Source organism: Clinocottus analis, unplaced genomic scaffold, assembly GCF_023055335.1.
Source record: "Clinocottus analis isolate CAN_PGR_092001 unplaced genomic scaffold, fCliAna1.0.p SCAF_29, whole genome shotgun sequence".
NCBI classification, from domain to species: Eukaryota; Metazoa; Chordata; class Actinopteri; order Perciformes; family Cottidae; genus Clinocottus; species Clinocottus analis.
In genome coordinates this window covers 1,670,001-1,682,208 of record NW_027176031.1, presented here as the reverse complement: position 1 = coordinate 1,682,208, position 12,208 = coordinate 1,670,001, and the positions used below count along the sequence as shown (strand labels likewise).

The 12,208-nt window shown below is 42.1% G+C and overlaps 2 protein-coding genes across 2 annotated transcripts in view; one reads left to right on the top strand and one right to left on the bottom strand.

Annotated features, from left to right (window-relative positions):
- Window positions 1-3,007: 3,007 nt before the first annotated feature.
- Window positions 3,008-5,020, bottom strand: rpl36 (ribosomal protein L36). Its single transcript, XM_068593251.1, has 4 exons — window positions 4,902-5,020; window positions 4,200-4,294; window positions 3,314-3,448; window positions 3,008-3,133 (listed from the first exon to the last, which is right to left on the bottom strand). Exons 2-4 carry the CDS (start codon window positions 4,290-4,292, stop codon window positions 3,044-3,046), a joined length of 318 nt encoding a protein of 105 aa, XP_068449352.1. The 5' UTR covers window positions 4,293-4,294; window positions 4,902-5,020; the 3' UTR covers window positions 3,008-3,043.
- Window positions 5,021-7,419: 2,399 nt separating this feature from the next.
- The window catches only part of lmnb2 (lamin B2), a 13,573-nt gene continuing 8,784 nt past the window's right edge, over window positions 7,420-12,208 (top strand). Inside the window, exons 1-5 of the mRNA XM_068593252.1 lie at window positions 7,420-7,843; window positions 9,993-10,129; window positions 10,280-10,436; window positions 11,349-11,474; window positions 11,855-11,953. Of these exons, the coding sequence (XP_068449353.1) occupies window positions 7,631-7,843; window positions 9,993-10,129; window positions 10,280-10,436; window positions 11,349-11,474; window positions 11,855-11,953 (732 nt within the window). The 5' untranslated portion in view covers window positions 7,420-7,630. The remainder of the gene's footprint in view (window positions 7,844-9,992; window positions 10,130-10,279; window positions 10,437-11,348; window positions 11,475-11,854; window positions 11,954-12,208) is intronic.

Here is a 12,208-nt window from a genome sequence, read left to right as displayed (position 1 = left end):
GCGTTGCTGAGGGAAGCGGATGTGCAGAGATTAAGACCAGAAGACAATGTGTGTTTTATTGTCCTCTGCAAAAAGGCCCAGCAGAGGCTGTACTTCCTGCGCCATTGAAATATAACCTGCTTTAGGAGCTGCTGATCCCTCTGCTCTTCCATTACCGTGTGATTTGGATCGGCCACCAAACAAGACCGAGCCAGACTGCAGCGGATCATCAGGTCTGCAGAGAGAACTATTGGTTCCAGCCTGCTATCCATCCTGAACTTATAATAATGATTTTATTTATAAAGTATGTTTCACAGACAAAGACGTCACAAAGTGCAGTACAGATTGAAAAACACATTAAAAGATGGAGCAGCAAAACAAAACATTAAAACAAATAAAAACAGATAAAGCAGATAAGAACAGGTCGTAGGTATTTAGACAAACGCCAGCGTAAATAGGTAAGTCTTTAGTTGTTTTTTAAAAGACATCACCAAAACAGCAAACCAAATTTTGTAAGGGTAAGTTTTCCAGAGCTTAGGAGCTCGTGCCTCAAAGCTCGGTCACCACCGGTCTTAAAGCGAGTGTGTGGGAGGGACAGAAGATTTAACTTGTTGAACCTGAGGTTGCGGGCTGTTGAATAAGGGCGAAATAGTTTAGCCCCACATGAAGTAGTCTGACCGTGTAGTGCTCTGTACGTGAGGTTGAGATTTTAAAATGGATCCTATGCTCTATGGCGAGCCAGTGAAGAGACATGAGAATGGGGGTGATATGAGACCATCTATTTGTCCTGGCAGCAGCATTCTGGATTATCTGCAACCGGTTCATTGCAGATTTATTGAGTGCGGAGAAAAGTGCATTGCAGTAATCAGTACGTGAAGAGATATAAGCGTGTATGATCATCTCCAATTCAGCCGTAGATAAAATAGATCTCAATTTGGAAATGTTTCGTAGGTGAAAAAAAACAAGATTGAGACAGCTGCTTCAAATGGGGGTCAAATGACAGGGATTTATCAAAATTACCCCGAGGTTACGTAGATTTAGGTGGACAGCACAGGAGACTGGACCAATGCTCTGCTTGATCAGAGGGACAGCACCATCAGATGCAATAACTAGAACTTCCATCTTATTCTCATTTAGTTGTAAGCCATTTCCTGCTGTCTAGTCCTTGATAGCGTTTACACAGTCTAGCAGGCTGGTTAGACTGAAAGCCTCACTGAGTTTAAAAGAGACATGGAGTTGTATATCATCTTCATGAACATGATAAGCAACATTATAGGTTTTAATGATCTGTGTAAGAGGTAATAAATATAAAGAAAATAACAGGGGCCCCAGGACCTAGCCCTGCGGTACCCCACAAGACAGTGGAGAGATGTCTGACACAAATTCTCCTACAGAGACAGTAAAACTTTGTAACGTGTCCGCGTTACGTTCTGAGTCCCGACAGGCACAAAAGAGGGCGACACAGTACTAGCTCAATTATAATGTCTTTTTATTTCGCTGCGCTCCCTCTGAGGGCACTCAATGTCGACTCCGAGAGCTCTCAATGTTGCTGCCGTGTCCTGGCGTGTCGACGCTGCGTCCCGCTCTCCCTTCCACAGCCGCTACTACTGCTTCTAATGGGGAGAGACACAAGACACAGATTAGGCGCAGATTAGACACTTTGACCTGAAGGTGACACTAGAGGTACAGAAATGTTACAAATCCAAAAGCTTTAAACGATTTTAAACTTTTAAAATGTGATTAAATTGTGTGCAAAGAGAAAGGAGTTATATTTCAGAATAAACTAGGATGCTCAATGCTCCCTGCTGCAGTTCTGGGCATGTGAAAGCCCTCAGCTGTCTTTATGGAGGACTCTGGTCTTGATAATTGATACCTTGCCTCTCTCTCAGTAACCGTCCTTTGGATCCGCCTTGCCTCCTTGCATGGATGTGAATTAGAAACACAGTCAGAGAGAGACTAAAGAACATGATTGTTCCTTATCGTGTAAAGTGTTTTCTGAGGAAAGTATCATGAGGACGACGTTTACTTTCAACTTATTCTTTCTGGTGGCCAACAGGAACTGGACTGCCTTCAAAGGTTCATGTTTATGCTTTGTAGGTTTCCAGATGTTTGGCAGATGGACTGACCACAGCGACCTTGTTAAGCTCAACAAGTGTCACAGCTTTAACATGCTGTCCACATTTTTGTTTGTTGAACATTGTTTTCAGTTTACAAACATGATGTTCTCAGTGGTATGTTTGAGTGTCCATTCACCATCCATCAAGTGTTCATCACATGGGAAGTCTTTGAACACACACTCCTCACGGCAGACTTGAACCGTCTCCAGGTCCACATGGTGCAAAGTAGCTTTGCCTGTGTACAGTTGGGGGACTGCATGTATGGAGGGCTGTCCATGAGGTGATCGTGAGCTGTGGACGTCAATCCATCCTCATTGAATTCTTCCAAATAATATTCAGTCACAAAAAGTGTGAAAATGCAGTTAAGTATTCCTGACCCATGCATTGGCGTATGGTATTGTAATTTGTTTAATTTGTGTGATTTGTCTCCTGGATGTATGCAGTTGTAATGCCTGCAAACTGTACTTTTCTGCAGTGCCATATGTTGCAATAATATTTTACAGCTATCACAATGTGGTCAAAATTCAAAAATAAAGAGTCTTTACATCATTCTGTCTTAAACAGTCTTCGTGGCTCATACGAAATGTTTCTAATGCAGCATGTTAGGTAATGATAATCAGAGGAACAGGGAGTGGCAGAAACAAACATTCCTAACCGTATATAACTAAAAACTAACTGAAGTCCTAATCTGAGAATAAAATAATTGGAGTTTGTGAACTTAGACTTAAACACCAGGGATTTGTATTAGTGATAAGTGACATGGGTTATGTATACCAACAATATTGCTTGTTTCAATGTTTAATGATGAGTTTCCCCAAAAGAAAGCACAACATCATTCTCGACATAAAACCGGCTCATTATCCGTCAAGATCACTTGCTGGACACGGACAAGACAAACACACCAGTCTGGATTCCGTAGTTTAGCAAACGTTTTATTGAGTGACAGATTAGTCCTTCTTGGCGGCAGCTTTCCTCATTGCAGCCAGCACGTTGCTTAGCTCCTCTCTCTTTCTCTTGGCGCGGATGTGAGTGCCGATCTGAGGAGGAAATACAGCAACGTTAGACCGATTCAAGTATTCTCTCTCACTCTCACTCACACACAAGAACAGTGTGAAATATAAGTAAACTCTCTGCAGCTGATGTTTAAAGCTCTGTGTGCATGTTGCGCTCCATAACACTCCATTTGTGAGAGAAGAAATACCTGAGCCCTAACTCACCCTCTTCTTGATAAACTTGAGAGCCCTCTTGTCCTTTGACACCTTCAGCAGCTCCATGGCTCTCCTCTCATACGGAGCGAAGCCGCACACTTCGCGGATCATGTCACGAACAAATTTGCTGTGTTTGGTCAGACGCTGTGGAGGAAAGAAACAGACAGACGTTAAACACGTTGCACTTTATCTGAACTGGGATCGTTATAGACTCGCTACAGATGAAGTGTTAGGCAACACTGCCGACTTCATGGGACCCATTCAACATTGTAAAGTCCCAACTTAATATCAGTCCGGTGAGTTTTAGCTTCAGGGGACACGTAGTGGGTGATATGGATCACTAAAATTTGAAATGTATACTTATTTCACAAATTAATGGTAAGTTGCAGGACAGAGTGTTTACACCGGCGAGGATAGAAGTTTGTCCCAACGAGGATGAGGGCGGTCATTGATAACTCACCGGTGTCAGCGCCCTTTTACTAAGTGGTGACGCCAAAGCTAAAATGTATAATTAGAACACTGTTCAGTCAGAATTCAAGATAAACTTCAGTTCAACACTATTAAATCAACTGAAATGGGAACACAAGTTTCCATTACATTGACTTTTTATTGGAATGTTGGCTAAAAACTGTCCGGACTATGACGTTTAGTGGTTTAAACACGGCTTAAGATGTGGCTGTAAACAGTCTCTAGAATCCAAACTTAAAGATAGGATGTGAAGCTGAGCCCTGAAACTGTCAATGTCTAACCAGAACCAAATTTCTCCTTTTAGTTGTTTGCACAAACTGCAAAACAGTTCACATGTCCTTTGTGGCATCTGAAAGCTGTGCTTCTTGGTGAGAGGAAAGAAACCCTGAACCAGGTGACCAGTGGCCATCAGCAGAGGGATACTCACCCCGCGCCGGCGGCTGTGTTTGGGAGCCGTCACGTTCTTGGTGACTGGGTGGCCTTTGTTCAGGCCAACAGCCATAGGGTAGCGAATAGCCATGTCTGCAGGAGAGAGCACACAAGCATTAGGACAGCCGCAAACAACACACTTTATGTGGCTTAAAGTTGCTGCTTTGGGGGCGGACACGTTGCAATGACACCGAGCAGCATCCTCATTTACAACGTTTAACCGCAGCACAACAGTTTCACTGCACAAAGTGAAGCCAACTTCGGCTCAACATGGGCAGCTCGAATTTAAGCATTCCGCTCCATACAATACGACGTGCGCGAGGTACCAGCTTACATTGAGCGGGCGGTAGTAATGGTGACATTAGCGTAACAACATGAAGTGTTTAATTAAATACTAATTAAACTTCTGGACAGACTGTGTTATGAGTCTGCGTGCATCGTATTGAGACTATAAATCTGGTTCAATACCAAATAATTAGCTGCTTCAGGCCGCTGGAGGAACAGAAACATGGATGTTGGTCACTCACTGACAGGGCTACACATTTAGAGTAATTTAACTCGTTGCTGTGCTGTAATAATGGGCTCAGGCGTTAAGTCAAATCATTATGTCGCTGTAGTTTCAATTAATTCGGTAGAAATGGAGGGATGGTTGAGATTACCCGTGGCTTTTAGCTGATATTTTTCACCATTTAAGTCTTACCTGCTGTCTATGATGGCGGTCTAACCGGAAGGACGGCTGCCGGAAAGAGGCGGGGTATTGAGAGGATTGACCCGGAAGACACTTTTGCGTCGGCAGAGCAGTGCCCCTGCCGTTGGGAGACAGGTACTGCTGTTTGATTCGTGGTCCAGGCACCAAGACTATGGTGGACGTCTGATGATAGTTTTTGAAAAACATATTTTTTAATTAAGAATGTATGCATTGTCTAACACAAGTTAGAATGTGAGGACACTGCTTTCAAAACTGAGAATACTTTTCATATATAATATAATAACGGAGTTTGGGCTTGCTTTGGAGGAATGTGTATTTTGGTCTCCTGGGAAGTAACACACAGCAAAAACATTTGTATATACATAATTACATTAATTACAAAACAAGGTGAACCAACTAAACTACAGTGACTACAAATGTTTAAACTGAACTGAATGAAGTGATTTCTACCTGTAGCAGTCATGGTTATGAAATATTCGTTACGGTGTAAAATTACATGTAGTATATGAGTGGTTATTCAATTGATTTAAATTCAGTTTATTTTGTATAGCCAAACATTGCAAATACAAATGTGTTGCGCCCTTATGGAAGTGTCTGAGGATAGTGCAGCATTTGTATATGACTCTGATTGTCAGCACAGCAATCTGCATTTATGCTGTGTATCGACTTGCTTTGAGTATCCATTACTACTTTAATGATTACATCATAAGTGACATGGGAAGTACATGCAAATATCAGTACAGGCACAAACCCAAGGGTTTCAGACACCCAGCCTGTGGTAGCATAACATCCAAATATTTCATCACAACTCTGTGGGACCTATAATTTTTGACTAGATCCTGTTTTAAAATGTTGTTTTCAAAAGATGATGATCAGAAACATTAATTAAAAAAGGGACTGGCGTTGCTGCACTCAATGCCACAATTCTCTTCCAACTGAAGAGCTAGTCAAGTTTAACCCTTCCATAAAGCGGCTGTAACTGTAGTAATACAAAATAATATGGGTTGAGGCCGCAAGTACACCATTAAAGCGACTATCAATAAGTCTGATTAGTTTTTAGCTATAGCAATATAACATTGGTAGTTTGCCAGCAGGTTGAACAGATTATTGAAAGTTCACAACATCTAAACATTTAGAAGTTATAACAACGGTTATTTACATGATTTGTATTTGTCTTCATGATCATTTGTTCTCCTTAACGGCCGAATGGTGCATCACTTTAAATGTTGCCGCTGCAAGGAATTGTGGGGCGAAATTCTTTACTTTCCTTTTGTAATGGAAGGTCCGGTGTTTCCTATGCTAAAGGAGCTAAGTAAGCTGGCGGCAACGTCATAGACTCAGACAGCGGCAACGTCACGGCCTCTAACAGTGCTGGCGTCAACGTCACTGCCTCGGACAGCTTCCAGGTCAGTAATTAATAGATGTGAGGGGCCGTGCAAGAGTTTAATTTTAGTTTCTGTGTCTACCTACTTCTCTTTTTGAAATAAAACCATTTACTGATATTTTGGTGTCCTTATTTCTGTTTTGGGAGGGAGAAGAGTGGAGTATGACCAAGTTAATTGATTTGAGTTTATATGAATGCATCCAATAAAGAGTCATTACAAGTGTTGTGTTTGTCCATACGTGTCGTGCACTTATGGAAGTTGTCTGAGGATGGCGTCATATTTCTAGATTGTTTTGATTGTCCGCAGAGTAGTCTGCAGCAACTTGGAAGCATTATACAGTTTATTTTGTATAGCCCAAAATCACAAATACAAAATTTGACTTGGAGGGCTTTACAATCTGTTCACATAACATCCCTGTCCAGGGACCTCATATCGATCCGGAAAAACTCCCCCAAATAAAGATAATAAAAACCCTTTCACAGGGAAGAAACCTTCAGGAGAGCAACAGAGGATCCCTCTCCCCGGATGGACTGACGCAATAAATGTCATGTGACCAGAATGAATAACGTTACAAAGTTACAGCACATTACATGAATGAAAAATTATTCATATGGGTAGCACTGATAACGATCCAGATAACCACAATCCATGTCAGCAGAAGGAGGCAGAGAGCACAGGCATCAGCAGGGCGTCTGGTTGTAGATTATTAAGAGTATTGGTTTATTTTTCTTTATTTATTATCTACAACTTGACAAACTCAAGTAGTGACAAAATACATTGATTCAAACCAACATGCCAACTGCAGAAGATACGAATATAGACAGAAATTTAAAATAACAGTAAAAAAAAAAAGAAAGGCCATGAGCAATTAAGGCCTTTGTTAGAACAGCATTTAATAGTTCTAAGGAGAGTTTAAACTCTATGTAATACAATGCAGTAAAATTGGTATATGGTTTGTAAACTTAAATAAATAGAATTTGGCAAGAATAGGCAATAGATGTATAATATATGTCCTTTCCTCAATTTTCGTTAAATCTGTAAGGGTGGGGTTTCCCTCTTTCCCATTCTCCCATCATCCCTTGCGAGACAGGAAGCGGTCTCTGCTTTTGGCGCGGTCTTGATAGAGGGGTCGGCCATCTTGGAATCGCTTTAGTGTTTCAGCGCGGTTAACTCTTCTCTGCGACTGTATGAGCCCTCGACTCATTGATTGCCCTCCTATCGCTGGTTCAGGAGATAAACCGTTTTTGCGTCCCCGCTTAACGACCGCAGGAGATACGTGAATCTTTATTCCTCACGGAGCGAAGAAGCAAACCCAGGATTGTTGAAAGAACCGTCATGGCGACAGCTACCCCAAGCCGTGAAGCTGGCCGGACGGCGGCCTCGACACCCCTTTCCCCAACGCGGATCTCTCGCCTACAAGAGAAACAAGATTTGCAGCACCTGAACGACAGGCTCGCTGTATATATCGACCGTGTTCGCTCGCTGGAGCTGGAGAATGACCGGTTGATGTTCAAAGTGTCCGAGAAAGAGGAGGTGACCACCAGAGAGGTAAGAAACAAAAACTAGCAACTCTTCTTTCACTCTCGCGCAGACAAGCAGCCGCAGACCACCTGGCCGGTACCGTCAGCCATCGCTCCAGCGTTACACGATGCGTCCACGTGAATAGATGAAGGGGAGAAGCTAGCCCTCGTTTGAGCCTCCTATTGTCCTTGTCTGGTGTCGTTCATACTATACTGTTTTCCACTAGGTTATCGATGCGCTCACGTTAGTTAAACTGCTTTGTGTCTAATATTGTTTAATTGTAAGTATGCGTTATATACCACTGAAAGAGAGCCGTTACGTATTTTTTCTCTCTCCACAGTAAATGAAACTAGTGCACTCCCCGATCTGCATTCAAATATAACGGAACCGGGGAGATTAAGGCGGGCGGTTCTACGCGCCATTCTACAATGAGCCGGTCCCGAGGTTTCCTTTATTCCGCTGCAACTTTACTTCTCTTGACGGAAAACGTGCACGATCAAAATTTCCACGACGTAGAAGATGTTTTGTGTTGCGGCACCGTAGACAGGCAGATGTTCAATAAGTGATCCTTCTGGGGGTATTGTTTGTTCTAGTATTGTCAGAAGTTGCTCTGCTAGTATGTCAGCCAGTGATATGGCCCCAGTAATCTGAGCCATGGAATGTTGGCTGAGATCAGTCGGTCCCCAAGGGTACATCGTGTTTATATATTTTTTTTCCAGGAAAAGTATGATTTATTTCGGTTTTGATTCTTGGTGAAGTCAAATGAAAAAATTCAATGTTTTCTTAGCCAGGGCTCAGTCCCAAAACAGTTTTATGTGTTTGGTACTTAATAATTAATATCAAACAAAAAAAGGTAATATGTGATACCTTTGTCCCAAAAACATGGAGCTCATGAAATAAGACTATATACGACACAAGGTAAAATCCCTTTAGATCACATCACATGCTTATAGTCACGCCAGGACCCCGAGAAGACTCAGCAGTATGTTATTAGAATGTGAGATCTTTCACCTCAATGTGTTTGTGTGAATATGCTGTGTGCATATATATATATATATATATATATATATATTATTATATATATTATTATATATATATATATATATATATATATATATATATATATATATATATATATATATATTATTATATATATATATTATACATAATTTTTAGAATTACATACACAGCTCAAATTTCATGCACCTAAAAACATATTTTGATCCTTGCAAACAGAACGGGGTTTGACCAGAAGAGAGCTGCGGGTCTCGGCCCCGGCCACAAAACCAACACATTTCTGCTGTCTGTAGAGACAACATTATTAGCTGCAATCGAGCGAGAGCTAGCTGTTGGGGCACACCCACCAGCATAAACATGCGCTAAAAGAATGCATAGCTGGCCGGTCATGTGAACAAAGCACAGCTCTGTTAGAGACGCACAGAGGGGGAGAGACAGTACTCCACTATATTTTTACATAGATTACATAGTTATTGTACCTTTTTCAAGTTCCAGACCTGGAGGTGTCATATGAATCTGCCAGCTCCCGTCCCCCTGTAGCCAACAGTACTATTAGTTGGCCTCACTCCTGGCCACCGATAGTCTAAGAAAGAGGTGGGACCCACATCTGGAAATCCCTGCAGCCAAAAGGGCTGCATTGTAGAACTTCAGGTTTTACGGCTCCAGGCTGCTGTTTGGCTTGATGTTTAAACAGACTATACTACTAGTGCACTGGCCCAATCATAGTTCAACAACGACCAACGGTATTCTACGGTCACTTTCTTGAGTTAGCTGGACGGGTCTACATTTGTTTTTGATAATCTTGTTGGAATGTATGTACCCAGGACTGCCAAGAAGGAGCATTTTACGTATGTGTACAGACTGTAAAGCCCTCTAAGACCAATTTGTAATTTTTGGGCTATACAAAATGAATCTAATTGAAATGTAAATATTGATGTGGAGTAGGTCATCCTTGTTAAAGTAAATAAAGTAAATAAAGGAATTGAAAATTGTAGAATATAACATGGTAAATGTATGCCCGCTGACCATTCAAAGCACTTTACACTACACGTCATTCAGCCATTCACACTCACTACACTGAATGTGTGTGAAAAATTTATTATTAACGTATTGTTTACCAAGCTAAGCAGTCTAGTAATGCCTGTGTGTGTCCCTCTAGGTAACTGGCCTGAAGGCTCTGTATGAGGCAGAGTTAGCTGATGCTCGACGGGTTCTAGATGAAACTGCCAGAGAGAGAGCCAGGCTCCAAATAGACCTGGGCAAGGCTCAGGCGGACCTGGAAGAAGCCACACGCAGGTGATATGATACAGTACAGGTCACATTGTTAGCGATCAGATGAATGTGGAGATCAGATGAGCGTTTTCTATCACGGTCCCTTGGAAGGGCAGGTCAGGGGGGAGAATGAAGCCATAACTGTGTTGTCCTCCCTCTGTCCATGTGTTCCAGTGCCAAGAAGAAGGATGGGGATCTTGCTGCAGCGATGTCCAGGGCTGGTGGATTGGAGGGCCAGCTGCACAAGAGCGAAGCAGCTCTTTCTACAGCCCTGAGCCAGAACGCTGCTCTGACTTCTGAACTGGCTGATGTCAAGAGCCTGCTGGCTAAGGTGAATACCGCAAGGTCTTCTGTTCAAGACAGAAACAAGTTGGAAAGATACTAAAAAAGGGTTGAATAGTTTGAAGTGAAACAAAGTCAGACATGAAAATCCCCCACCTTTTGGCGAAATTCGCCATTTTGAAACCAAAATAGGTGACCTACGTGAATCTTGTAGATTCGATGAGTTGTTTTTTAGGCGGGGAGGGGGGTTATATTCAGTGAACTGCGAACAGATGGGCATGCCAGAAGGGAGTGCGAGTGCATGGTAATCTAATATTTTATGGTATATCTAAGTTAAGTTACCCAGGAGCTCTGTTGACTTAGATTTAGCTAAAGTTAGCTCCAGCTTGATAAATTGAGTCATTGAACACAGCAGGAGAGAACGCAACGTTAGCCAGCTAGCTAACGCTCCGGTGGAAAGTTATTAGTTAACGCTACCGTGAATGAGGAGGTAGTTTCTGAGGTAAGAGGACTGAGGGGCCGATCACACAGGAAGCGACTTTTTAAAGCGCAGCCGCTTTATAAACTCCTTGACAAAAAAAACGGGCGTTTTTCCTAAGAACTCGCCGGGCTTTTTTTTATTTTTAAAGAGAGTACGGCGAATACCTATCTGTGAGTTATATAAATATAAAACATATATAAAATATCCACTCTCCCTCCTTATTGCACTCTGTTTCATATTATTATTCACATCCTAATTGACCATTCTAGCGTAACTCCAGTATTTATATAATATATCACAGATAATAACACCTGACATAGGTGGGTACAGGGAACAATGAATGAATAAAGATTCAAGATCAGTGGATTAGTACCAAAGACTGGCTCGATGCTGACTTATAAATCTTCTCAGCTATTTTTCCACTGCTTGCCCATGATGGATCAGTCTTTGTTGAGTTTCATGTGTTCATGTTTCTTATAGGCAGAGGACAGCCATGCTGTTGGCAAGCGCCAGCTGGAGGCGGAGACACTGATGCGTGTAGACTTGGAGAACCGCTGTCAGTCCCTGAGTGAAGAGCTGGAGTTCAGGAAGGGCATGTTTGAAGAGGTAAGACTGTGACGGCCGATGACATGTCATGGTTTCCTTTATCAACTGTTATTAATGTAGAATTTAGTGTCGTCTCGAGTTAATCAGACTCAAAGAAAACAATGGGCAATAAAAAAAACAAAAACATTTCCATTCACTTTGTCGGACAGAAGAGAAACAAAATTTCAAATCTTCTGTCTGTTTGCACAAATGGAAGGAAAAAAAACTGACTTAGACATAGTACTTATACAATGTATTTGTTTCTGTTCCTTTTGTCTACAATACAGTTTTTCATTGTGGCTATAAGAGAATATAGTTCCCCACTGTATTTAAAGCAGATTGTTCTGACAGATGGATGAAGTTTCTCACAGTTGCTCTCCGGTCCTCTTCCTTGTGTTAAGGAGGTGCGTGAGTCTCGGCGTCGGCAGGAGATGAGGATCGTGGAGGTGGACTCTGGAGTCAGACAGGACTTTGAGTTCAAACTGGCAGCGGCTTTACAGGTGCGTTGGGATGAATGGCAACCATTATCACATCTATGGGAGGACTGGGTACCCAACATGAATACTAATATCAGTGATGAAGAATGCAAATATGAGGTCGATATGAAGTCACTTGATACTGTTGATTGTTGGCAACAGCGAGCCATTCCCATTAAAGTCATGAGTTTTTGTGACGTGTCTGGGTGATGCATTTCAATACTGTTGATTTGGACCCCAAACCTAGCGCTGGTCTCTTCAATCGTCAAATCTACACCG

Excerpts from the sequence above, each read along its gene's own strand:
- rpl36 (XM_068593251.1), bottom strand. The coding sequence starts at position 4,292 with ATGGCTATTCGCTACCCTATGGCTGTTGGCCTGAACAAAGGCCACCCA. Across the intron at positions 3,449-4,199 it reads AACACAGCCGCCGGCGCGGG|CGTCTGACCAAACACAGCAA; the intron begins GTGAGTATCCCT and ends TTTCCTCCACAG. Across the intron at positions 3,134-3,313 it reads TCAAGTTTATCAAGAAGAGG|ATCGGCACTCACATCCGCGC; the intron begins GTGAGTTAGGGC and ends TTTCCTCCTCAG.